General features: G+C 49.7%; 2 protein-coding genes across 9 annotated transcripts in view; one reads left to right on the forward strand and one right to left on the reverse strand.

Annotated features, from left to right (window-relative positions):
• Window position 1: 1 nt before the first annotated feature.
• Window positions 2–16,055, forward strand: P2RX4 (purinergic receptor P2X 4). 3 transcript variants are annotated; one of them, XM_020882572.2, is made up of 12 exons: window positions 2–227; window positions 3,230–3,377; window positions 6,246–6,317; window positions 6,433–6,505; window positions 6,954–7,050; window positions 10,227–10,307; window positions 10,409–10,550; window positions 11,081–11,217; window positions 14,025–14,118; window positions 14,241–14,306; window positions 14,655–14,750; window positions 15,470–16,055. In XM_020882572.2, exons 1-12 carry the CDS (start codon window positions 94–96, stop codon window positions 15,494–15,496), a joined length of 1,167 nt encoding a protein of 388 aa, XP_020738231.1. In that variant the 5' UTR covers window positions 2–93; the 3' UTR covers window positions 15,497–16,055. The 3 variants fall into 3 exon arrangements, with proteins under 3 accessions (XP_020738231.1, XP_070331319.1, XP_020738232.1); XM_020882573.2 differs by lacking the exon at window positions 2–227 and adding an exon at window positions 262–352; XM_070475218.1 differs by lacking the exon at window positions 6,246–6,317.
• A 2,133-nt stretch (window positions 16,056–18,188) lies between these two features.
• Window positions 18,189–25,871, reverse strand: part of CAMKK2 (calcium/calmodulin dependent protein kinase kinase 2) — a 34,187-nt gene continuing 26,504 nt past the window's right edge. For 2 of the 6 annotated variants that reach the window (XM_020882537.2, XM_020882536.2), the window contains 3 exons: window positions 24,688–24,788; window positions 24,133–24,175; window positions 18,189–21,366 (listed from right to left, as the gene is read on the reverse strand). In XM_020882537.2, the coding sequence (XP_020738196.1) occupies window positions 21,202–21,366; window positions 24,133–24,175; window positions 24,688–24,788 (309 nt within the window). In that variant the 3' untranslated portion in view covers window positions 18,189–21,201. Of the gene's footprint in view, window positions 21,367–24,132; window positions 24,176–24,687; window positions 24,789–25,871 lie in introns of those variants that run through there. The other 4 variants (XM_020882539.2, XM_020882538.2, XM_020882540.2 and 1 more) reach the window with 3 other exon arrangements.

Raw genomic sequence — 25,871 nt, forward strand, 5'->3', positions numbered from 1 at the left:
GGCGGTTCCGGGCGGGGCTCCCGGGCAGGGACGCGGCGGCGGGGCCGGCCACCGGGCCTAGAGAGCAGAGCCGGGAGGCGCTGCGGCGGCGCCATGGCGGGCTGCTGCGCGGTGCTGGGGGCCTTCCTGTTCGAGTACGACACGCCGCGCATCGTGCTCATCCGCAGCCGTAAAGTGGGGCTCATGAACCGCACGGTGCAGCTGCTCATCCTGGTCTACGTCATCGGGTGAGCGCGGCCGCGGGCGTCCACCCCGCGGGGGTCCTGGGGTCAGGGCGTGGCCCGAAGGCCCGCACGGCGCACCTGCTCATCCTGGCCTAGGTCCTCGGCTGAGCCCCGCGAGCGCCCTCCAGGTGGGGTCCTGGGGACAGCGACCCGAAGCCTGTGACATACCCCACTCCCCGAATCCTCCATCTATTCCGTTCCACCCCCAGCCTCGAGGGGGACCGGCTCTGTCCCGGGTCTGGGTCCGGAGGTGCTTTGATGTTGTGTCTTGAAGGCAAAGCCTAGCTAGACCTTCATCCTCGCCATTCCTGCTTCTTGCCCTTCTGACTTGCTCCCCGATAGCCTTTGACTGGGGCTGTGAGGGCTTCTCCCTAAACTTCTCACTCTTTGCTCTTCACTTCCCATTCTGATGGTGTGCTGACAGAAACCAAGTTTTGGGATTTTCACATGGTTCCTTTGGGGTCTGTGGCTTCCTATCCTTTCCTTTGAGCATCATGTGGTAACCCAAGATAACAGGTCACACTTTGAAAAATCACTTAAAGTTCAGTTCCTTCGTTTTGTGGGGTTGTTGGAGTCTTTGATATAGGCACCAGCCCTAACCTCATCATTCGCCATGCTGCCCTCCTTGCTTACCTGTCCTGCCACCATAAGTCCTTACTGAGTGCTTAACTTTAACTGATGTACCCATTACACTATAATAAAACTCTAGCCAGGAGGTGGAAATTAATTTACCAACTGGACCTGTTTTCATGGTCCACCTGGAGTGTCTACAGGTGCTGAGCTGACAGATGTTATCTGCTGCTTCATTTTTTGTTTGTTTTGTTAAAAGGCCTAGTACAGTGTTCCCCAAACTGCACATAGAGCCATTTTGGGATCTTTAAAATATACTGATTGCTGGCTCTCAGACCCAGACCTTCTGATTGAAGTGCTGTAGAGTATGACCATCTCCCCAGGTGATTCTGATGTGCAGTCAAGTTTAGGAACCAGTATCTTGCTGCTGCTGCTGCTGCTAAGTCGCTTCAGTCGTGTCCAACTCTGTGCAACCCCATAGACGGCAGCCCACCAGGCTCTGCCGTCCCTGGGATTCTCCAGGCAAGAACACTGGAGTGGGTTGCCATCTCCTCCAATGCATGAAAGTGAAAAGTGAAAGTGAAGTCGCTCAGTTGTGTCCCCGACTCTTAGTGACCCCATGGACTGAAGCCTACCAGGCTCCTCCGTCCATGGGATTTTCCAGGCAAGAGTACTAGAGTGGGGTGCCATTGCCTTCTCCGAACCAGTGTTTTAGTATTTCCCAAACCTATCTGATCAAATCTGATCATGAGAGACTCATCTGAGGAATTGTTTAAAGGTAATAGGAACCTGCTCCTCTCCACTGGGTTGGGGCTTGGAATCTGTTAACACTACCCGAAAGAATCCACATGATCTGGCAGGTTTGGCCTCTACCATCCATCGGCACAGCAGCAGTAGGTACTGACAGTGTTCAGTAAAATGGCTTTCCAGGTATGGAGTCTACATCACAACCACCTGGCCAACCCCCAGGTTTGGATTCATTAAGTCACATTAAGTATCATTAACAACCAACTCCTTGTCCCTCCAGTAATTGGGATGCACCCTTAAATTTTGAAACCTAATGAGTTGGGCTTCCCTCATAGCTCAATCGGTAAAGAATCTGCCTGCAATGCAGGAGACCTGGGTTTGATTCCTGGGTCGGGAAGATGCCCTGGAGAAGAAAATGGCAATCCACTTCAGTATTCTTGCCTGGAAAATCCCATGGAGAGAGGAGCCTGGCGGGCTACAGTCCATAGGGTCTCAAGAGTCGGACACAACTTAGTGACTAAACCACCACCACTAATGGGTTAACTAAACTCACAGTACTAGGTTAGACCTTTGAAATCAGGAATTGTCATGCAGCTTTTTCCTTTTGGCTTTTGCTGCTCGTAGGAGGATCCGTTTACACCTACATTGGAGTATCTTAAAGTTCTAGACTACATACAGTGCATCAGCACTTGTACTGTATGGTAGCCAGAAGTCCCATGAGGCTGCTGAACATTTGAAGTATTCCTGCTCCGAATCGAAATGTGCTGTCACTGTAAAATGCACACCAGATTTCAAGGACATAGTATGAAAAAAAAGTTAAATGTCATATTAACAGATCTTATATTGATAATGTTAAGATATATTGAACATATTGAGTTACATAAAATATATCATTAAAATTAATTTTACCTGTTTCTTTTTAACATCGCTACTAGAAATGTTTAAATTACATATATGACTTGTGTTGTATTTCTGTTGGACATTGCAGCTTTTTTAAAAAATCAATTTATTTTGGGCTGCATTGGGTCTTCACTGCTGCACACGGGCTTTGTCTAGTTGCAGCAAGTGGGGGCTGCTCTGCGCTGCCGAGCCCAGGCTTCTCATTGTGATGGCTTCTCTTGCTGTGGAGCTTGGGCTATAGAGCACTGGCTCAGTAGTTGTGTTGCACAGGCTTAGTTGCCCCGAGGCATGTGGAATCTACCCTGACAAGGGATTGAACCCATGTCCCTTGTGTTAACAGGTGGATTTTTAACCACTGGGCCACCAAGGAAGTTCCTGGGCAATGTAGCTTTATAGGGTTCCTGTGGAGGGTCATCTGCCTCCGTTATGAGGATTTTTTTAAGCAGAAAATGCTTTGCTTTTATATGTCTTGCTGTGATCAAATCTGACTCAGGATCTGAATTTAGGGGATTTGGGGAAAAAAGAAAAAGAAAAATACCATCTCTTAACTTCCTGATTCAGTTCCTCTTGGTGAAATTGTGGTCTCTTTTCCAAATGTGATCAAAGGTAATCTTCCTTCAAAAAGAGAGTGAACACTTCTCAGTTATCTAATTGTGTTATCAGTCACAGGATGAGGTAATATTTATTTACATAGTGACTGCTGTGAAACCATCTGTTTCTGACTTAGCAACTCACTGTCCAGTAGGCTCTCCATATTTGCAATTTAAGAGACCTGTTTTATTTTATAGGTGGGTGTTTGTGTGGGAAAAGGGTTACCAGGAAACAGACTCTGTGGTCAGCTCAGTTACTGCAAAAGCCAAGGGCGTCACCATGACCAACACCTCTAAACTTGGACTCCGGATCTGGGATGTAGCTGATTACGTGATTCCAGCTCAGGTAAGCCTTTCACTGTGACTCTGTCTTTTAAAGCTCAGGCCTCTAGTTTACTGCTTTCCCTTCGACTTTGCCCACCTGACTGGTGATTGGCATGCCCAGAGTGCTAACATCACCAGTGCCCATACTGATTGTTCTAGTCCAAGAAAGCAGTGTAGACAGGCCTCTTTTTGGCTTAGGGTCTAGTAGGCAATATTCAGTCAGCTGTGTTTCTTCAGCCCTAAAACATGGCTGGGTTAAACAGAGGAAGCTTTCATATGGACATCTTGGTCTGTCTCAGGCCCTGAAAAGTGAAAAAATCCTGGGAAAAGTGCAGGTGAAACTTTCACCTTTCCACATTTTATGATTTAACTTTATTGTTGTAAACCTGCAAGGTAAATCTTTTCAGTCATTAGAGTTATTGTTGAGTCGCAGAGTTGTGTCTGACTCTTTTGCGACCCCATGGACTGTAGCCCACCAGGCTCCTCTGTCCATGTGATTTCCCAGGCAAGAATTCTAGAGTGTGTTGCCATGCCTTTTCCAAGGGATCTTCCCTACCCAGGGATCGAACCCACATCTCTTGCATTGCAGGCAGATTCTTTATCACTGAGTCACCTGGGAAGGCCCAGCCATTAGCGACCCAAAGCCAAACAAGAAGGAAACAGACCTACCCACTTGGGATTCCATCAGGAGCAAAGGGAAGGGAAGAAGCTGACACAGCATCGTAGTCTTCCGTCTGTTAATCCACAAGCTCCAAGTTAAATATTGACTCTCTTTAACCATGATATGACTGTGATCCATAGCCAGTCCCCACATATCTTTTCAGATGGCCCCATGCTCAGGTGACTGGGCTGGCCAGGTGCAGATAAGCTGCCAACTCTTGGCTCCGAGCAAGGACTTTAGAAACTCTTCAAGTGTGTTCATTTTCTTTCTGCCTTCTCAAGGAAAGGGTCTAGTGGGATGCCCAGAGAGAAGTCAGAGCTAATGGAGCCATTAAGGTCAAATGGAACAGAGGCTTTATAGTTTATTGGAGGAAGCTGGTCCTGTAGGCATGCACCTGTCCCAACAGAGAGACCTCTGCTTCCTGCAAAGCCATAGCCTCATCATGGCAGGTTCTAGGAATATCACACTCAGCCTGTTTACTGGACTCGCAGAAGGGAACAGCACCCTGCTTGTGACCCTCAGTGGAAGGGAACACACAGCAACTTCGCCTTCCATCTCGGATCACGGCTGGGGGCCACGAGTTCTGCAGGGCTCTCCTCATGAGCTCTCACAATACCCTTCTGCTTCTCCAAAGAGGGAACACAAATATCTGTTTGCACCACATCTACTCAGCTCACCTCCAGACTGAAATTTCTCTAAACTTAAAAGAGATAAGAAATAGGAAACAAAACGTAAATCTCACTGACTTGTTCAGGTCTAACTCAGGAGCAATGTGGGAGCAGCCTTCTGTAAACACCGAGCGAGCAGTGTGTCTATGTATGGAACACGGGAGTCTGACAGGGCACCTGACCCGGGCCTCCTGCCGCATCATCATGCCTCCCCCTCCGGCCATTTCCTCCGCTCCTAACATGCTTTGCTCCAGGCCTGTCCTTGAAAGATGCCAACTGTTCCCAGAGCTTCCGTCGCCTTGTCAGACCTGGGGGTGGAGACATCTGGAAGCTCTTTCGTCCCTGAGTTTCCCTGATGGCTCCCTGCGCTGACTGTTTTTCCTGAAAGTGTGACCTGCTCAGTGCATTTCATTTTAGAGTACCAGTGGCCGTTGTGGAAGGTCCAGCTATAATTTGCAGGACCTTTGTCTTTTATTCCATGTAGTAGGAGGTCACTGTTAGCAGTTCTCCAATCTCATCCCCAAGTGAACTGTTGGCCAGAAACTTCAGATCAACCGCTGGGCACTTTCATACTTGGGAGGAGAAAACAGAACCTTCTCTAAGGGAGAAGTGTGAGTGGCTAACCCTGATTGGCTCTTCTGTATAGTATGTTTGATGTATTTACTTTAGTTCCTGTTAAGAAAGAGAACCAGCCAAACTTGAGACCTTTGAGCTCTCGTGTTTCTGGGCCTCTGAGGTAGTCCAGTTGGCAGAGGATATTCCGGGTACTTCTTGGCTCTTTCCCCTCAACAAGTCAAGCTTTATTAAGGAGCCATTTCAGGGTGTAGACATGTTTTTTTTTTTTTTTAATGGAGGTGAAATTCATGTATCACATTATTAACCAGTTAAGAATGACAAATTCAGTGGCATTTAGCACATTCACAGGGATGTGCAACACCACCTCAATCTAGCTCCAGAACATTTTTATCAGTCTGAAAGAAAACCCCACACTCATTAAGCTATCACCTCCTCGTCCACCTTCCCCCCCTTCAGCCCCTCACAACCACCAATCTACTTGCTATCTCTGGATTTGCCTCTTCTGTACATTTCATATCGATGGGCTCACACACTCCGTGGCCTTTTGTTATCTGATGTCTTGGACTCAGCGTCATGTTTTGAAGTTCATCCACCTTGTAGCCATGTCAGTGCTTTGCTCCTTTGTATGGCTGAGTCGTATTCCATTGCAGGTGTGGACTACAGTTTGTTTATCCATTCACCCCTTAGACAATTTAATTATCCATTCACCCCTTGATAGATGCAGTTATTTCCACCTTTGGCCTATTGTAAATGCTGCTGCTGTGAACACACGTGCAGGTGTTTGAGTCCCTGTTTCCAGTCGGTTATAAACTCTCATCGGCGAGAATGGGAGACCCTAAGATCAGTGTTTAACTATTTCTGGTGCGGCATGTGGGAGAAGTGAAAGGTACTGTCGTAATAAAGGGATGTCCCACCCTCCTTGTGGCTCTGCCTGGCTCCCCGGAATGTCACACGCAGCACTGTCTCCCTTCTACCCGCTCTGCAGGAGGAAAACTCTGTCTTCATCATGACCAACATGATCATCACCATGAACCAGACGCAAGGCCTCTGTCCTGAGGTAGGGGGCTTCTTGGAGAAGACCCTGGGCCTCATACCCCCCTCCGTATGCCTGTCCCACGGTAGGTGGGGCCAGGCTGTGTGAAACCTGTTCTCACGGGTTCTTCCTCCTCCAGATCCCGGATGAGACCACTGTGTGTGAAACTGACGCCAACTGCACTGCCGGCTCTGCAGGCACTCACAGCAGCGGTATGAATCTGTGACCGTGACCCCACAGGAGACGCTTCGGCTGGGGAGGGCAGCCCCCAACCAGACTGCCTCCCCGGGGTGGGGGAGGGGCCCTCTCGGAGGGAGATCTCCGGGATGGAGGAATCCCCCGACTCCCCCAGTGCCTTCACATGACCCAGATGGGGGTCCCAGGACCCTCTCGAAATTCATCTCTGTCCTTTGCACCCCAGAAACCATTCCAGGTCTTGCCCTGTCCTGTGGCTCGGCATCACCCTGCGATCGGCAAAACAGAGATGTGGCTAGGTCTCAGCAGATCTTTTCCTCCAGTTTGAATCTCTGGACAGTGTAGATCCCAGGATCGGAATAGCTTGAGACTGACTGCATAGGATGCATGGCAGAGCTTCCACTCTGACTCACAAAGTAGAAAGTAGAAGACCCCCACAGACCTGGGTGCCCCTCTCCCCTGTAGGAGTCGCGACAGGGAGGTGCGTGTCATTCAATGGGACCTTGAAGACATGCGAGGTGGCAGCCTGGTGCCCGGTGGAGAGCGACTCAGAATTGCCAAAGTGAGTCCTACTCAAGGAACGCAAGTGTCCTCAAGGCTGGGTCTCGGGCTTGAGGGAGGCAACTGGGAATTAGGGTTTGTGCTGTCCGTGTCAGCCTGTGCTGGCAGGCTTCCCTGGGCTGACGGTTCTCAACCATCAGTGGCGGATGGGCCACGGTGTTTATCACCCATGATAAGAGTGCAGATGACTTATTTCTACGTTAGGAATCTGTCAGTTGCAAGTAACTGACAGTTCTCAGGGCCTTAAGCGGGTATGTGCACACACACACACACACACACGTGCATGCTCACACACATGCATTCACAGTGGGGGCAGTTTATTGTTCAACTAACCACAGAGATCCCAGCATGGCTAGATCTGGGCCTCAGGGGACAGCATCCGAGTCTTAACCTCTTGGCTCTGCTTTCTTCCATGTTGACTTCATTCCCAGGACCCATGACATATCCCAGGACTCCCTGCCCAGCTGTCTATAGAGATTCTGTGTGTGCTCAGTCATGTCTGACTCTTTGCAACCCTATGGACTGTAGCCCGCCCGGCAACTCTGTCCATGAGGGGTCTCCAGGCAAGAATACTGGGGTGGGTTGCCATGCCTTCCTCTCAGGGATCTTCCCAACCTAGGGATCAAACCTGTGTCTCTTGAGTCTCCTGCATTGGCAGGCAGATTCTTTACCACTCCGCCACCTGGGAAACTCATAGAGAATCTAGTTCTGTCCATCTTTACATCTTCAGCCACATCTGTCAACCCATCCAGCCCATTCCTGTGGTTGGGGAATGGATTTTGCTTATGACTTGGGCCTGGGTCACAGGCCTTCCTGGTTAGAGGTGAAGTCAGAGCCACCCAGATGACACAGGCTGAGTGGATTCTAAAGGAAGCATGGAGTTCTGTTACCAAAAAAAAGGGGAGCAGATGCTGGGCAGGAAGATTATTAATGTCCATGGATGTTTGTTTGATAAACTAGAGCAGGTTCAAGGTTGCCTCAAGTAACATTGAGTAACACAGCCCAACTGTGATCGTCTGTGCTGTGAGTGGGTGGAGTTAGAGGTAACGCTCTTAGACTCTGGAATTGCTAGCAACCTGGAGGCCTTCGTTACTCAGAATTCAGACTGAGGCCTAGATAAGCCCAGGGGAGCAGGTAACCAGGTGAACCTCATCCTGGGTGTGTCGCAACACAAGACAGTGTTGAGGTCTGCAGGTTGCTGAGGGCAGCAGCTCCGGCTAGGGAAGGGAATTCCACAAGACAAGAAATCCTAGCATTCTGGGGCTGGAAAGGACCTTATGAAGCTGGTGGCCATGTGTGGCTACGAGCACTTGAAATGCAGCCTGGGGGACTTACCTGGTGGGTCAGTGGTTAAGACTCCACGCTATCAATGCAGGGGGCATGGGTTCCATCCAGGGCCAGGAAATTAACATGCTGCATGACTAGGAAAGAAAGAAAGGAAGGAAGAAACGCAGCTGAGTCCAAAATGAGCTCTCAGGGTAAAATATACTCCAGATTCTGAAGACTTAAATTATTTAAGAAAAGGATATGTAATATCTGATTAGGGCTTCCCTGATAGCTCAGCAGTAAAGAATCCACCTGCTGCAGGAAATGTTGGTTACATCCTTGGGTCAGGAAGATCCCCTAGAGAAGGAAATGGCAACCCATTCCAGTGTTCTTGCCTGGGAAATCCAGGGGACAGAGGAGCCTGGTGGGGTACCGTCCATGGGGTCACAAGAGTCAGACACAACTTAGCAACTAAATCACAGTATCTCATTAATAATATTCTTTGTTGTTTACATGTTGGAATATTATTTTAGACATACTGAGTTATTATAGCAAAGTTCATTTCACTTGTTACTTTTTAATGTGACTATCAGGAAACTTAAATTACAACACAGTTTGTGTCTTGATCCCTGGGTTGGGAAGATCCCCTAGAGAAGGGAATGGCACCCACCCCACTCCAGTATTCTTGCCTGGAGGATTCCATGGACAGAGGAGTGTGGCACGGACTACAGTCCATGGGGTTGCAGAGTCAGACAGAACTGAGTGACTAACACTTCGTATCTCACAGTATATTTTCACTGCACAGCGCTGTTATAGATCACATCAGTGTAGGATGGTTTTTAAGGGTTTACTGATAACATGAAATAACACTGAGTCACACGGAGAGAAAGGGATTCCCATCTTCACTCTTATTCAGCCCTGAGCTGATGTCAAGGAGGAGGTGCTTGTCTGGAGTCTGTATCCCTCACCGATTTCCATTTCTCACCAAGAACAAGCCCCAGGCTCAGCACACAACAAAAATGGGAACCACAATTTGTAATGACATTGTTCTGACTGAGTTGTGTTTATTTGAACAATGACCTCTGACTTGTGGCAAATGACATTTTTTTTATAGTCATGATGGAAAGTTTTATTTCAAAATGAAGGTCAATTAAAAAAAAAAAGTGAGTTGAGGGACTTCTCTGGTGGTCCAGTGGTTAAGATTCTGCACTTACGTTGCAGGGGGCATGGGTTCAATCCCTGGTCGGGGAACTAAGATCCTGCATGCCAGGTGGTGCAGCCAAAAAAAAAATTCGACCTGGGTCGGGGGCCTCCTCCACCAAGGGGTCAGTTCACAGTTCCACATCCCTCTGTAGAAATGCTCTAAGGCAGTGTACCCGCCCCCCACCCCGGGACAGATTCTGCTCCTACTGTCAGCAGGAGCGACGTGGCACTTCCGAGAAGAGGTGGTGCAGCGCAGTCACGTGCCACATGCTGTCTCCAGCCTCTAGGTGAATTCACCTTTGCTTTCACTTGTTAAACCAGATCTGCTGCGAACACCTGAGGCAAGCCCTGAAACCCAGCACCTGCCGGAAGAGTGATTGCTAGGGAGGCCAGGAGACCCTGCCCCTCCCACCCGTGTGGGAGCTATTCCTCAGGTTCTTAAATTCCCATGGCCTCAAGGAAAAGGCCCTGCCCTTCTGTTCTTGGAAGAAACCAGAGACCTTGGTTTACTGTCTCCCCTCTTGACCTAGTGTTTATGCGGAGGAGAGTAGCAAAAAAAAAAAACAGCCATGAGAACCGTTTTACTTTTTTTGGCAAAGTGATATTGTAAGACACAGGTGTGTCTGCTGCTTAAAAATATTACCTAGGTATATTAGGAGTGTACATATGTTTGTACTTTTATTAACAATATGTTATAATTTTTTTCAGGCCTGCTTTTTTAAAGGCTGCAGAAAACTTCACTCTTTTGATTAAGAACAACATCTGGTATCCCAAATTTAACTTCAGCAAGTAAGTGGCGACCAGCCGTGTGAGTTCACCAATGTCTTGGAGAAACTTCTGGCTCTTTGAGGTTTTCCTCGCTCCTATTTTCTGCTTCCTCCTGACTTTAGGAGGAATATCCTTCCCAACATCACCACCGCCTACCTCAAAACGTGCATTTATGATGCGAAAACAGATCCCTTCTGCCCCATATTCCGACTTGGCACAATCGTGGAGAGCGCAGGGCACAGCTTCCAGGACATAGCCATTGAGGTGGGTGCAGGTCTTGGCTTTTCTTTTTAAAAAAATTATGTATTTATTTATTTGGCTGTACCAGGTCTTAGTTATGGCTTCCCTGGTGGCTCAGCTGGTAAAGAATGCACCTGCAGTGTGGGAGACCCGGGTTTGATCCCTGAGTGGGGAAGATCCCCTGGAGGAGGGCATAGCAACCCACTCCCATATTCTTGCCTGGAGAATCTCATGGACAGAGTAGCCTGGCGGGCTATAGTCCATGGGGTCTCAAAGAGTCGGACACGACTGAAGCGGCTTAGCATGCACACATGGTCTTAGTTGCAGTGCATGGGATCTACACTGTGGCATGCAGGGTCCTTAGCTGCCTCATGCAGGGTGTTTAGTTGCAGCATGTGGGATCTAGTTCTCTGATCAGGGATTAAACCTAGGCCCCTGGCTTTGGGAGTGCAGAGTCTTAGCCAGTGAACCACCAGGGAAGTCCTAGTCCAGGCTGTTCTAGCACAGCCTTTGACATATCACCTTGTAGAATGGGCTCTGCTCGCACCCCACAGGGAGGCATCATGGGCATCCAGATCAAGTGGGACTGCAACTTGGACAGGGCCGCCTCCCTCTGCCTGCCCAGGTATTCCTTCCGCCGCCTGGACACCCGGGACGTGGACCACAACGTATCCCCAGGCTACAACTTCAGGTGGGTGTGAGCTTGGGCCCCATGCCTCACGTGTTAGGGGCGATGGCAACTGGATCACTCCCCAGTGGGGCCTCCACGCCCACCCAAGACCAAGGGCAGGAGGGGAGGCATGCGCCAGGGAGGGTGTTCCAAGCAGGGCCTCGAGTCCGTGGCATTCCAACCCATGAGAGCCCCCCTTCCTTTTCTTGCCTCCAGGAGAGTCTGCCTGCTTTAGCTTTCTCAGACCAGCCTCCGCCAGGACCGTGCCACTAATTCTGAGTAGTGGCTGAGTCTGTGGTCCTCCAGTCCAAGGGCCTCTGGGGCCTGACTTGTGAATTGGCTTCTTAGGTGATCTGGCCCCTAGAATCTCCAAGGAGCAGGGGATACAGGTTTTAGTCTCAGGAAAGGCCTTTGCTGGTACACCCGTGTGGGAAGTGCTGTGCATTCCCACAGGACTGCCCTAACAAATGACCACAAACTGGGTGGCTCCAAATGGCAGGACTCTATCTTCTCACAGTTCTGGAGAACAGAAGCCCCAGATCAGTGTATCTGCAGGCCAGGCTCCTGTATATATAGGCCAGCATATCTCCTGGCCTCTTCCTGCTTCTGATGGCTCCTGACAACCCTTGGTGGTCCCTGGCTTCATGCATCGCTCCAGTCTCTGCCTCTGTCACCCCATGACCGCCTCCTTTCTGTGTCTGCGTCCCTGTGTTTCCTTCGTCTCTCTTTTATAAGGACACCAGTCATATCGGATTTGGGGTCCACCCCAATCCAGTATGACATCTTAACTGTGATTACATCTGCAAAGACCCTATTTCTAAGTAAGGTCCCACTCACAGGTTCTGGGTAGACATGAACTTGGTTGACAGTATTCAAACCAGTGCAGCTGGTAATCTGAGGCGAGGGCTGAGGGACCAGTCACTTTTTGGCTGACAGTTGTCACTTCCTTGACCCAATGAAATCTGTACCACGTACATTTTCATGCAGTCTTTGTTGCGTTTTCCACACCAAAACCAAGCACCAGGAAGGAGCACCTGAGCAGGCTGTGCTGTTGTGTGCTAAGTCGCTTCAGTCATGTCCGACTCTTCGTGACCCTATGGACCGTATAGCCCACCGGGCTCCTCTGTGAAATTCTCCAGCAAGAATGAAGAGTGGTGCTCTTGTGCTGCACTTATCGCCCTCTAGTGGTGATGAAGTGAAGTGACGTGAAAGTCGCTCAATCCTGTCCGACTCTTTGCAACCCATGGACTAGAAAGTCCAGGGACTTCTCTAGGCCAGAACACTGGAGTGGGTAGCCTTTCCCTTCTCCAGAGGATCTTCCCAACCCAGTGATAGAACCCAGGTCTCCCGATTGCGGGTAGATTCTTTACCAGCTGAGCCACAAGGGAAGCCCAAGAACACTGGAGTGGGTAGCCTATCCCTTCTCCAGCTGATCTTCCCGACCCAGGAATCTAACCGGGGTCCCCTGCATTGCAGGTGGATTCTTTACCAACTGAGCTATCAGAGAAGCCTAGTGGTGATGTGTGGAATCAAGTGCACGCAGGATCTGCTGTCCTTTTGAACCATCTGGTTCACTGATTAGAAGGGAAGATACTTACATTTTTTCCTAGTAAGGGAGTCTGATTTGTACTGTTCTATCTCTGTGGTTACACAGTTCTTGTAGAAACCACTGTGGAAAAACCTCCAGCTTGGGCTGGAACCCCAGAACAGAGAGAAGTCCTCACAAGGACCCCCGTCAGCATTAGTCCCACCTGAGTTCCCCAGGCCTGGACCATGGCATGGAAGTTGGGGGCCAGACAGATCTCAGGCCACAGCTTAGGCTCCTGGTGGATCCCCTGTGTAACATGGGCAGCAAATGGTAAAAGTCTCAATGGTTCTCCTCACAACGGTCCCTCTCTTGTTCTTTTTAAATGGCTTTATTGAGATATAGTTCATATTCTACACAGTTCACCCATTTAAAGTAGAATTCAGATGATTTTTTAAGCATATTCATATTCAGAGTTGTGCAATGATTACTGCAATTTTAGTATATTTTCATCACCTCAGAAAGAAACTCCAGGCTCTTAAGCTTTCACCTCTCTATCCTTCCATCTACCTCAGCCCCTGGCAACCAGTAATCTACCTAATTTACTGATTCTTGAATTTCATAGGAATGGACTCATATAATAGATGGCCTTCTGTGACTGGCTTCTTTCACTTAGCATCATTTTTTTCCAGGTTCATCCATGTTGTAACATTTATCAGTACCTCTCTTTTTATGGCTAAATAATACTCCATTGTGTGGACATACCACATTTTGTTTATCTACTCTTCCTACTGATGGGTCAAAGGTTCTTTAATTAAAAAAAAAAGGTCCAATGCTGATGCTCAGCCTCCCCCACTGACAAAGCAGTCTTCATGATTGCTGTTGCCTGGCCACCTTTTATTATGGCCAAGGTCTCCTTACTCAGAGAGGCAGGGGGCTCAGCAGTGTCAGGAAAGACTTTCAGAGGAGGAAGTTCTGGTTTTAAGTGATAGCAGGTGACAGTGATGACAGAGGGGGGATCTCTTTGTGTGCCCTTCTGCCTGCATTCCAGGCATTCTGCACTGTGGGCCCAGGCGCCCTCCTCCTCAACAGGCCAGCCCTTCTCCCACATGGCTCACATTAGCCAGGAAAGGCCTTGAGGGGCTAGAGTGTGGTCTATACAGCAGGCAGGCATGAGTGAATCCTTAGCCAGTGCCAACTCCACCAGGGCCTCAGCAGTTCAGTCTGACATCCCTTACCAGGATCCAGATGCTGTCTCAGGCCACCTGTACCTTGGCGCTGTAACCTGGCCTTCTCTCCGCAGGTTTGCCAAGTACTACAGCGACCCGAACGGTGCTGAGCGCCGCACGCTCATCAAAGCCTATGGCATCCGCTTTGACATCATCGTGTTTGGAAAGGTAGCCTGGCCACTGGTTCCCCTTGTTCAGAGCCCACTAGTCTTCTTCTGGGCTGGCCGGGGAGCAGAGGGCCCACTCTCTGCCCCCATCACAACTTTTTCTTTTTCTCCTATCACTAACAGGCTGGGAAATTTGACATCATCCCCACCATGATCAACATTGGCTCTGGCTTGGCGCTCTTAGGGGTGGTGAGTGGTTCATTTAGACTTTCCAGTTACTCATCCCCGCCCCCACCCTGCCCCAGGGTTGCAGCCCTCCCAGCAGTGGCTAGCACCGCAAGTTGAGACCCTCCACTGCCACCCTGGTTCTTCCCCTCCACCCCAGACTTGTTTCTAGTCTCAGCCCTCCAGGCTTGTTTCCCTTTCCCTATCCTGCTCTCTCTACCTGCCATTCTTTAAGACTATGTCCCTTGGGGCCTAATCATTTCCCCCAAGAGATGGGGGGAGCCTTTCCTTTCCTTGGAGGACCCCAGGCGTCATGGGAAGCAGAGACCACAGCAGCTTGGCTCATTCTTTCTCGCCCTGTGCTACATTCAGGCGACAGTGCTGTGTGACGTCATAGTCCTCTACTGCATGAAGAAGAGATACTACTACCGCGAGAAGAAATATAAATATGTGGAAGATTATGAGCAGGTAGGCCGCCTCCTGAACTCCCAGCAGGCAGGAAGGCCAAAGCGCCTGACCTCACCTGCCTCTTGTACCAGTGGTGAGAACCCAGTACATTTAGGTGTATTGTCCACCCAGGCAGTCACACACCACTCTCATCATCCACTCCATTTCTGGACCATCTGTACTAACATTTGCTTCATACTTGTCTTCAGATGGACTCACCCTTTAAAATCTAGCCTCATTTTAAACAGTGACATCTCAGGCTAGTTAGAGCTTGCCTGGTAGCTTAGCTGGTAAAGAATCCACTTGCGATGCAGGAGACCTGGGTTCGATCCCTGGGTTCAATCCCTGGGTTGGGAAGCTCCCCTGGAGGAGGGCATGGCAACCCACTCCAATATTCTTGCCTGGAGAATCCCCATGGACAGAGGAGCCTGGCGGGCTACAGTTCATGGGGTTGGAAAGAGTCAACTGAGCGACTAAGCACAGGTTAGTTATGAGAATGTAGCATGACGAAATCTGTGTCCACACTCTACTTAAATTTGACTTGTAGAGCAAGAAAGGCTGGGTACCTCTAGGATTTACCTGAGTACTTTCAGTTGTGAAGGGTCATCCAGATGTCCTCAAGGAAAGTGCCTGACCCTCCTTTGCCCCTGATGGTCCAGGCTTACCTGTAGGCAGCAACTGGTGGGTGCACACATATCCATAAGCGCATCAACTGATGACAGGCATGTTGTTCTTTGCAGGGTCTTGGCAATCAGATGGACCAGTGATGCCCGCCCCTCACCTGGGCTCTCCACGGCCCTCATCAGAGCACAGCGAGGAAGGAGGAAAGGCTGCCATATCACCCCAGAGGAAGTTCCAGATTCTGAGTCAAGTCTCCACAAGTACTGCAGGGTTGTCCAGCTGCTCCCATGTTCTCTGAGTAGGGTTTGTGTAGTAAACCACCCTGCACAGTGGCAGCTGGGTCACCTCTGCTGCTCCTTCAATTTAGCATCACTGGGGTGAGCTCTGGCCCAAGGCCAGTGACGCGACTATGGCTGCAGGGCCGGGGGCCTTCTCCAGGGCCGGCTTTCCTCAGAATCTTCCATCTCCAGCCCCCTGGGAGACCAGGCCGGTCCTCCAAGGCCCAGCAGCTCCGTTCAAGCACTTTATGAGGAAGGCAGGACACCTGGGTGTGGTCGTAGCTCTTTAGCACTCTGGGCCGCTGTTCCTCTTCCCCCAACCGAGGCTTCAACCCCACACTTGTGAGGCTGAGCCCGTGTTTTTCCTTTGTGAAGAGCTACACTGAGATGACTGAGGACCAAACATTAAAACAAATGACTTTCTTAATCTCTGTGTGGTTTCACAGCATGGGCTAGAACTTTCCTTCCTTCCCTTTTATTTCAGCCAGTAAATCCACCTGTTACCCCAGCTCACTGTGTTCAGAAATGTTCCTGAAACAAGTCTATTGCTGGAGCTTAGTTTCCCCCCCACCCACTACTTTAACCTTCTCTTAAAAGCCTAAGAAGTCTGGTTCTTCATTAGCTTATGTTCCTATGGAGTTTACAAGATTTTTTTTTCCTGTGGTCTCTTACCTGTGCTTACATTTTACATAAAAGTGTGGGTGTATACTACAGGGAACACAGTTTTAGGGGACACGAAGTTGGCTTATCCTCCCTCCCCATTTGCTTTCCAGAAGCCTTGAACCAAAAGCAGCACCAGCTCCATCTACCTTGCCACCGGTTTGAAATGTTAATGAAGCTATTTCTGGCCTGGGCTTCACACCGACTTCATTCTGCATCAGGTGTTCAGCGTCTCCCTAAAGGAAGCAGCCTGCCTCTCAGCCTTGTCAGGAATTCATTTCCAACTGTTAAAGGGAACATTTATTTTAGAAGTGCTCTGCTTCTGTGGGGTAAATGACAACCTGGGCTTTTCTTGCTTTGGGAGAGGGAAAAAAAAAAGTTTACTGACCCCTTTGAAAAAGTTCTGGTTCAAGCTGCCTTCTCCCCCCAGCCATGGGACACAATGTGGATCTCAGTTGCCTGACCAGGAATCAAACCCCATGCCCCCTGCATTGAAAAGCAGATTCTTAACCACTGGATCACCAGGGAAGTCCCTTGAGCTACCGTTTTGAAAAATGCCTGCTTGAACACACGGGTCCCATGGAGCTTCACTGTTTAGGAAAAGTTTATTGTCTTGCAGGCTAAGGAGTCATGGTTGCTGGAGTGAGAGAGACTTCTTACCGCCCACCTCTTTCTAAAGATGGGGTGAGGGCTGGGGGTGGCACTGATCTTGAACTCGCCAGAATTACCTTGCGTTCTGCTAACAGCCCCACTTGTTGGCACTCCTTGGCGCTGCCTCTTAAGTAGAGCTTTTTCAGCCTTGCATCCATGGATGACCTTCCAGGAGATTCTGAAACCCCTAAACCTCTGCAAAGTAAGGCACCTGTGGGCATTTCTTCTCACTTTCATCAGATTCTCCGCGGGGGGAGGGGAGTCTTTAAATAGCAACAGTATTTCAGGGCTGTTATTTCTGCAGTAAGGGAACAGGAGTCTTTCAGACTTCATCCACTGTCCCCTGATAACACAGAACTGAAGTTCAAAGCCAGTAACGCAGCGCCGTGGGCTGGATTCACATTTGAAGCGCAGGGAACCTTCAGCCCACAGTCTGGAGAAAGCAGCAGTTCTAAAACAGTCTCTCCAGACGTCATGAAAGCTGGCAACCATCAAGGCTCTGCAGAACACTGAATTAGTTGATAAATTTGGAGCCTTTTCTGAGCCTGTTTACAGATGACGACCCGTAAAATGGGCTCAACACCCACCTTATGCGGTAAAGTGTCACGTAGCATGACTGCCCACAGGATGTATTCAGTGTGTGATTAAACTACTCCCATAACAGCTCACCTGTTTGGTCTTCACCAGAAGAATCTATCTGGCAGTGAGCTGCCCCAGAGCAGTGCATTGCAAACTTCAGCATCAAGTGAGTCACCTGGGGATCTTGTTTAAATGGGGCCTGGGAATCTGAATTGCTCAGCCACTCCCAGGTGACACTGATACTGCTGACGTGGGGACCGCCCTCTTAGTAGGGAGGTACTCTCGTGCTCAGTCGTATCCGACTCTTTCTGACCCCATGGACTGTGGCCCACCAGGCTCCTCTGTCCATGAGCTTTTCCAAGCAAGAATATTGGAACAGGTTGCCATTTCCTACTCCAGGGGATACTGTGGATCCAGGGATCGAATCCTCATCTCCTGCACCTCTGCACTGGCAGGTGGATTCTTTACCACTGCGCCACCTAGGAAGACCCAGGGAGGTACCAGGACATGCTTAAATTAGGGATTTGCTGAGTACATCAGCCCTGACTTGGGCATTCAGTTTTGCTGTCAGCCTAAGGAAGGAAAACAGACATGAGGACAGATGACCTCAAGACCACTGACTTAATTAACCAAAAAAAAAAAGAAAAAAAAAAATCCCAAAGAGGCCGACTTTGCACCATTTTAATGTTTATTTCAAGTTTACAGAGAAGCTTAAACATTTGTGGAAAAACACTGAAGGCTTATTTTTCTCTTAAGTTCATGTACTTTTCAGTGATAAATACACAGTATTTAACTTTGTACACCTGATAAAAGGAAAATGCATAGTAGAAAGGATCAGGAATAAAACAGAAGCATCGGGCATGAAATCAACCACAGAATAGAAAAGTCAGTAGTCCCATGAAACTCGGCCTGTAAAGCTGGAGAGAAGATTGAAATCAACAACCTTGAAACCTTCCCTAGCACCTTGGAAGCGAGTGGAAGTCTTGGTTCTTCCCCCTGGTGATGTGAAGCTCCCCTTTGGAAGATGGGTGAGAGCGACAGGTGGAGCCTATGTGTCTACATTGCACAGTTCTTCACCTCATCCTGAAAGGCTTGGCGGACGAGAGCCCTAGCTTACGAGAAAGGCCAGACCAGCGGGTAGATGGCCTCTCCGGCCCCAAGTGCCAGCAAGGGGCTAGATAAGGCTTTATGGGAGCCACTGGCCAGGCTGTGGAACAGATGGGGAAGTGAAACAGGGTGGAAGAAAGATGGGTAGAGAACATGTGCTTCTTCAAGGCCACAGGTGCAGGCCACCGCTTGCTTAAAAATTGGTCCCACAGATGAGCCAGTAATGGAAGAGAAGGATAGGCATCCTTTTTGCTTACGTAGAAAAGCTGCTCATAACAGCTTCTGCCCTTGCCTGACAGAGTTGGCTTTGGGAAAAAGTCAGTGTTTGTGCTCTAAGAGTGGAGACAAACCCCAAGAGTCTGCACTCCAAGTAGCTCTAATGCTTTCTGTTACAGCCCTCTTTGCTCATCCTTTTCTCGGTGGGGTGGTTCTTTTCCACAGCTTTCTTTGGTGTTTCTTAGTGTAAAAAAAAAAAAAAAAAAAACAGTAATGAACATGGGCCTCCCCCAACCCACCTGCCTGAACAGTTCAGTGCTGCCTGATCGCTGGCTTTCCACATGTGAAATCTTCAATGGAGAGTTTCATGGCCGGAGAAATAGCGTCGCCCGATGCAGTTGTGTAAACACAGGAGGAGTTCTGCAGAGGCTATGCATGCTACCAGCCCCTGCCTCTCCGGGCGAGCCCCCCCACTACCAGGTCAGCGTCCACACAGACTAAGACGAAGAGCAGGTTGACTTAAACCATTGCAAGGTGCTTATTGCAAACTAACCAGACCCATTTGTTCCCAGGAGGGGTGGAGCCTGTAGATTTAAACAAGCACAGGAGGAAGAAGTACTAGATTACAGAAAGAAAGAGGTCAGAGGACCCTCCATCAGATGGGTGTCCTTGACTCTTGGAAACCAGCCTTCTCTAACTGTACTGCTTATAAGGTAGAAAGAAGAGTCTGGCTAAACGACAGTCAAGAGCTGACGAAGATCTGCGGAAGCTCTGTGAACATACTTGGCAGCAGACACAGACCTGCTGCTCTGTCTCTGCACAAAGTGCCCCTTTCAGCACAGATCAGCCAGAAGCTACAGAAGAGCTCATGCTTCTGATCCCGATCCCCAAGGCAAATTCCACAAAGCACTGGGAATCCCCCAGGCCAAGTCCTTCCAATTTTCCTCCCTCTTGAACCTCACAGTTACCCACACAGGACTCTGGAAGAAGTCACACTTGAACTGCAATTGAACTTCCCAATGTTAGTTGGAAGTCAAAAACATACACTTTTTTCTTTCTGGACTGCTGGCTACAAAAGGGGACTTCCTGTGCCAAGCCCTGGTTGCATTGGATCCGAGGACTGCTTTAGGTTTCAAGAATCTTCTCTAAAAGGGTGCCCTACAGTTATTGTTTAGATCCTAACAGAGCTTTGCCAATAAGGATGATCATTTATGTCTCAGCTGAATCAAAGTATTTCCTAACTAGCCCTCCACAAACTGGATAACTGTTTCACTGACTACAACAATCAGCTAGTGCTGAAGAAGAAAACAGAATCTTAGCAGCCTCTAGAATACACAGGTTATAAGCAAGCTGAGCTGCTAATATACAGGATAGATGTCATTGGCGCTAACTGTGATCACACACCTGAAGCCATGGGATAGCTCCTGGAAGCTCAAAATGGTTTCTGAACTGCTCAAGAGTTCAGACTAGTTAGAGAATTGAAAGTATTTGTTGTTGTTTATTCTTAAGCCATGTAACGTACATGGAAGTGTAGGATTTAATTTCACCCTGAAGTTTCTGTAATTTAACAAGAGATTTACTAGAGCTCCTTCAACTATTTAAGAAAAGTTTCAGCTCTGAGTGGCTGTCATAAACACACTCATTTAATCCTTGAGGGGAGACGTCCCACCATAACCACTGAATGCCCTTCTGGGAATGGAAAATCTGCCCTCCACCAAGCTCTTATGTATCAAGCCCTTTCTGTTTTCCTGATTACAGCTCTACTCATTAAAAAAATTTATAGTCCTTCTTAAGAATAAGTTGCATCGAATCAGGCTGCAGCTGATACTGTGGGCTAACCCTGTCCTGACTCCATGAATCCACATTCTAGAAGGTGCCACGGTTTGGGGTTTTGCACGAAGTCACACCTGCTTTTCCTCTCCCTTTCAAATGCAGCCAAGTGTGGCCTTGGACCACACCACCAGTTTCCTGCCAGTTCTTCCCAATGTTCAAACCTCACACATTCACTTGGTATCTCTTGACACCATTCTGAGTTCACAAGGAAGGATTTTTGGCATAAAAACGTCTTAAAAAGCAATTGTCCCCCAATGCACGTGGCTTTGGGTCTGCAACTCCTCACACCCGCCCATTCAGCCAGCCAGCGGCCAAAGTCGATGTCATGGAGTCGTCATTTTTTTTTTTTTTTGTCCCCTTTAAAACAAGAAAGAAATCAAACAAACTAAAAACAAAACAAAACAACCAGAGATGACGGTCAAGGCTCTACACACGTGCTCGGTTTCCCGTAGGACATGCTGCTATGGAAACACAGGGCGCCGCCAGCGGATGTGAGACGTGCATGCGCAGTCGCGGCGGTCCGGCGGCTACTCCATCACCTCGTCCGGCCGCGCAGGATGAGTGTGCTCTAGGGAGCCGGGGCCTGGGACCCCCCAACTCTCCACGCCAGGGCCGCCTTTCATGAGAGCACTTCCTCCTCCCCTACGGGGGCCGGGTCGGGGCCCTGGAGGCTGTCTTCGCTGCCTTGCTTCCTGCTCACCGAACAAAAAAACCCACATTAAGTCCGGGGGCGATGCGGGCAGGGCCCTGAACCAGTGTCTCTGGCGGTCCTACACTGCCTGGACCGTTATTTACGTATGCTTTTAGAGTCTCTCCTCCTTTTTCTTGCTCATGTGAAAGTTTCGAAGGAGACTTTGCATCTCTTTGGTAAATGGAAAACCAGTATCATGTGCCAAAAATAGCAAGGGATATAAACTATAAACATAGACGCGAACCTATGGGCCTGACACCTAAAACCGTGGCACAGAGCACAGGCCCTATGGACTCCACACTGGGGCCTGTTCACAGAGAATGTAGGCATCTTCGCTTCCCCCGCTTTAGGCTCTAAGCTCTTGCAGGGCAGGAACCGTGACTGTCTTCAGTCTCCAGGTGTGTTTCCTGGGGGACACAAGCAGGACCACCTGACTTGGCCTGGCACAAAGCCAGCCTTCAGGACATGGTTATCAACAGAAATGTGCTCAGCACACAGGCCCAAGGGATGCCTCCAACAGAGAGAAGGGCCCTCATCTTGGCAATGTGTGACCAGAGCAGAAGAGACTAGATTGGTAGGGAAGTGTCCCCATGTCCCCAAGAGGCCATACCCCGAAGTGCCCCCAGCTACAGCTGTCTGGGGTGACAGACGTGGGCCACGTGATGGGAAATGTGAGGGAAAGTCCCTAAGGAGAGGCCCAAACCCTTTACCAGCATTAAGCAAGAACGCCTGTCCTAAGGAGAGCCACTGGGCTTGCCACAGAGGACTGGTATCTCTTGCATGCCTTTGGCCAGAAGGGGAACTGCCCTTGCATGAGGCAAGGGCATGATGTCCATACAATCCTAGGAAGAAACTCCTCTCTGTTTAAAAATCACACACATTGGCTATTATGTTTCTGCCAAAGAAGAGAGGGTCAAGTCTCTGGGGAGGAGAGATGTAATTGGATATCCAGGGAGGCCCAACAGCTGTCTGCTCATACCAGCTGGTCTCACTGCTGACGGGCGTGGGCCCAAGGCCTCCAAGACTGCCTAAGCCGTAAGAGCTCCAGAGTGCTGGACCACTGGGACAAGCAAAAGCATCCACCCATGGGCTAAGGGCAAGGGCAGGTAATCCCCAGGTGCTTCTGGGATGGAGATGAGGGAAGAGAGAGGCAGTAAGGTCTTTTGGGCCAATCTCAAGTCTTTGGTGTCCTGCAGCTTTGATCTCATTAAAAACAGAAGATGAAATAAACAGACTTGCACAAAAAGGAAGGCAAACTGTAAAACACGTTGGGACAAGTACAGGCCAGCCCATTAGGCTTCAACCTGTGACCTTGTAAGGCTCACATTGTAAGTGAGGCCACCTCATCACACGGCTGTAGAGACTCCTGAGAACACTGTGGCAGGGACGGAGGCAGCCTTCACAGGCTGTCCATGATCAGTTCTGAGGGCTAACTGCTGTTTTCCCTGCTCTGGAAGAGCATAAATGATCCACAGATGGTCTTCCTACGTTACTGTATAAGTACCTGGCTCCTATGGTGGCCAAGAAATTTCATCTCATAAGCCAACTCCTAACAAACAAATGCCGCTTGCACAGGCATCGTTCAGGGCAGCATTATTCATGCATGAACGTGGCCAAAGTGGAAAGTGTATTCATCACCAAATGAATGGAGAAACAAAGTGTGGGTATATCCATACAATGGAATATGATCAAGCCATAAAAAGGAATGAAGTTCTGACACATGCTGCACCATAGATGAACCTCAGAAACATTAAGCTGAGTGAAAGAAGCCAGACACAAAGGCCACATACTGTATGATTCCATTTATATGAAATGTCCAGAATGTGTAAATCTATAGAAACTGCAAGTAGCCTCGTGCTGGCTGGGGAATGGGGGAGTTGGGTGGTGAGAGACGAGGGTACAGAGTTTCTTCTTGAGCTAATGAAAATATTCTAAAACTGACTGTAGTGATGATTACACAACTTGGCAAATATATTAAACTCTATTGAGTTATATCCTCTAAATGGGTGAAGTGTATGGTATGTGACTTATACGCTCAACACAGCAGCTTTTAAGACTTAGAAATGATTGCCTGGAGCTCCCAACTGAGAATGAGGTGGTGAGCTGGGCTCAGTGGGCAGAGTCCCAGGACTGCTATCCTGTCATAGGCACGGGGTGGGGAAGGATCATCGTGTCATCTCAGGCTTGCGGGGACAGAAATGCTCCTCTGTCCTAGGAGGTGCTGGGACGGCTAAGCTGGGCATGTGTTTGGAAGAGGATGGCGGACTCGGGGGAATAGGTCCGGATCCTTCTCCGAACCAGGGGAGCTTTCACACTCATTTGCAACAGGCTGGATGGGGACTTATTTTCTAGGTCTTAACCCATCAGAGAAGAAGGGGCAGATGCTGGAGAGCCCCAGGGAGGAAACCCCTGAGCACAGCATGCCTGCTCTAGGCTCTGACCACCAAGCCCAGATCAGGGGCGGCCTCGGCCCATGACATAGCTTCAAGGCAGCTGACGTGCACCGAGCCTAGGTGGGTGCCAGACTAGGTCTAAGACCCGGGTGAGTTCACAGGCATTCCGGGTGGAGCGCCATGCACCCGCAGCCCCAACCCACATGCACCACCCGCCGCCTGGTCCAAGCCCCTAGATGCCCCCCGTTTTCCTCCTGGGTCTGGAGGCCCCGGGCTGGAAGGAAGGTCCGCCTGGGTGCAGATGCCCCGTGCTCTGCGGCTGCCCCCGCCCCCAGGCCCCGGCAGAGGCGAAGGCACAGGCAGGCAGGCGTTACCTTGGGCTCAGACAGGGGCTCACACTCCCTGGTTGGTTTTTTGCTGGAATCGCCAGAGGGGAGGGAAAAGGGAAGTGAGAAGGGACACTTGGCACCCATGGCATGCCAGTCCCCCAACCCCCAGAGACACTCAGACCCCAAACACCAGCTTCACGGAGCTGTTGCCAGGGTGGTCAGGAGCAGGACACTCCCCCCGACTGTGAGACGTTTTGGGGGGTGGTGGTCCCATGAGTGAGACTCGCTTTGCTCACTCATCATGGGGCCACAATCCCACCATCAAGCATGCATGCTCTGCGGTCTAACAGCCTGATAATCAACCATTCTCCACCCCTGTTAAAATGCATGTACCCCCGGAGAAAGGTAAAAGTTCCCTGTGGTCAGTCAAGGAGGCAGGCTGGGTCCAGGGTCGGGCAAAAACCAAAGCCAGCAGCTTTGCTCTGACTCCCTTAGAGAGCCCAGCAGGGCTGATCTGAGTCTGGACACCGCTGCTGAGAGAATGGGCCAAGAGAGGGCAGGGCAGGGCGGCCTCCAGCTCCCCACCCCAGGGATACTCACCTGAGCAGGTTTCCAGGCGCTGACAAGGAACGCTCCTCCCGCCGGCTGCCCTCAAACGGGTTCCCGAAGGAGCGTTTTCGTATCATGGTCTTCACCAGGATCTGGAAAGGAGAGGAGGCTCAGCCACCTAGGGGTGGGGGGACTCCAGGCAACAGCCTCACTCGTGCCAGAGCACAAGTCTCCCATCTTCTTCCCTTCCCCTCCCCTCATTCCCACCCCCCCACACACACACCCTGCCCCCTGCCAGTTCCCAGGACTGATTGCTGATGGCGAGCCTTTGAGAAACACCCACCCAGGATACAGGAGCCAAAGCCATCACCAAGTCTCACTGGCCCACAGCCAGAATCTTCCACAGCTCCCTGGTTGTCAACAAGATAGGTCTAAGCTCCGCAGTCTGACATCCAGAGCCTGTCAATCTAGTCTTGGCCTACCCGATTGCAGGAGAGCTGGCCTGCACCGTTTGTGCAGTGTCCGTGGCACCATCTGTCTCACCTGAGCTATCGCTGGACATGCCCTCCTGGCCCGTCAACCTGTCTCCTCTTCAAGGCGAGGCTTTTACTGTCGGTGAAAGCCGTCTACAACCACCCCAACAGGCAACCAATTACTGCTTCCCAGGTATAATCTGAGAGGGAGGGGGATCAGTGCACTTTTAATTATTTTTTTCATTTATTTTTATTAGTTGGAGGCTAATTACTTTACAATATTGTAGTGGTTTTTGCCATACATTGACGTGAATCAGCCATAGATTTACATGTGTTCCCCATCCCAATCCCCCCTCCCTGCACTTTTAATTTAAATGTAATTCACACGGCTTAAAATTCACCGCTTTAAAGTGTACAGTTCAATGGTTTTTAGTATATTCACAGCACCACTATCTAATTTCAGAACATTTACATCCGTGCCGAGAGAAACCCAGTACCCATTAGCAGCCGCCCCCGCTCCTCCTCCCAGTTCCTGGCAACCACTGATCCACTTTCTGTCTCTCTGGGTTTATCTTTTCTTATATCGTATAAATGGAATCATTCAGTATGTAGCCTTTGGGGTCTGGCTTCTTTCACTCAGCAAGCATGATGTTTTCAAGGTCCACCATGTTGCACTGTTTTATTCCTTTTTATGGCCTGGTAATAATCCTTTGTGTGGATACGCCATATTTTGCTTATTTGTTCACCCATTGGTGGATATTT

This window comes from Odocoileus virginianus, chromosome 12 (assembly GCF_023699985.2).
Source record: "Odocoileus virginianus isolate 20LAN1187 ecotype Illinois chromosome 12, Ovbor_1.2, whole genome shotgun sequence".
NCBI lineage: Eukaryota > Metazoa > Chordata > Mammalia > Artiodactyla > Cervidae > Odocoileus > Odocoileus virginianus.

Bases quoted from the DNA above. Each gene is read 5' to 3' on its own strand.
- P2RX4 (XM_020882572.2), top strand. From the start codon at position 94: ATGGCGGGCTGCTGCGCGGTGCTGGGGGCCTTCCTGTTCGAGTACGAC. The intron at 10,308-10,408 runs GTAAGTGGCGAC...TCCTGACTTTAG, and splicing joins CCCAAATTTAACTTCAGCAA to GAGGAATATCCTTCCCAACA. The intron at 14,751-15,469 runs GTAGGCCGCCTC...TGTTCTTTGCAG, and splicing joins ATGTGGAAGATTATGAGCAG to GGTCTTGGCAATCAGATGGA.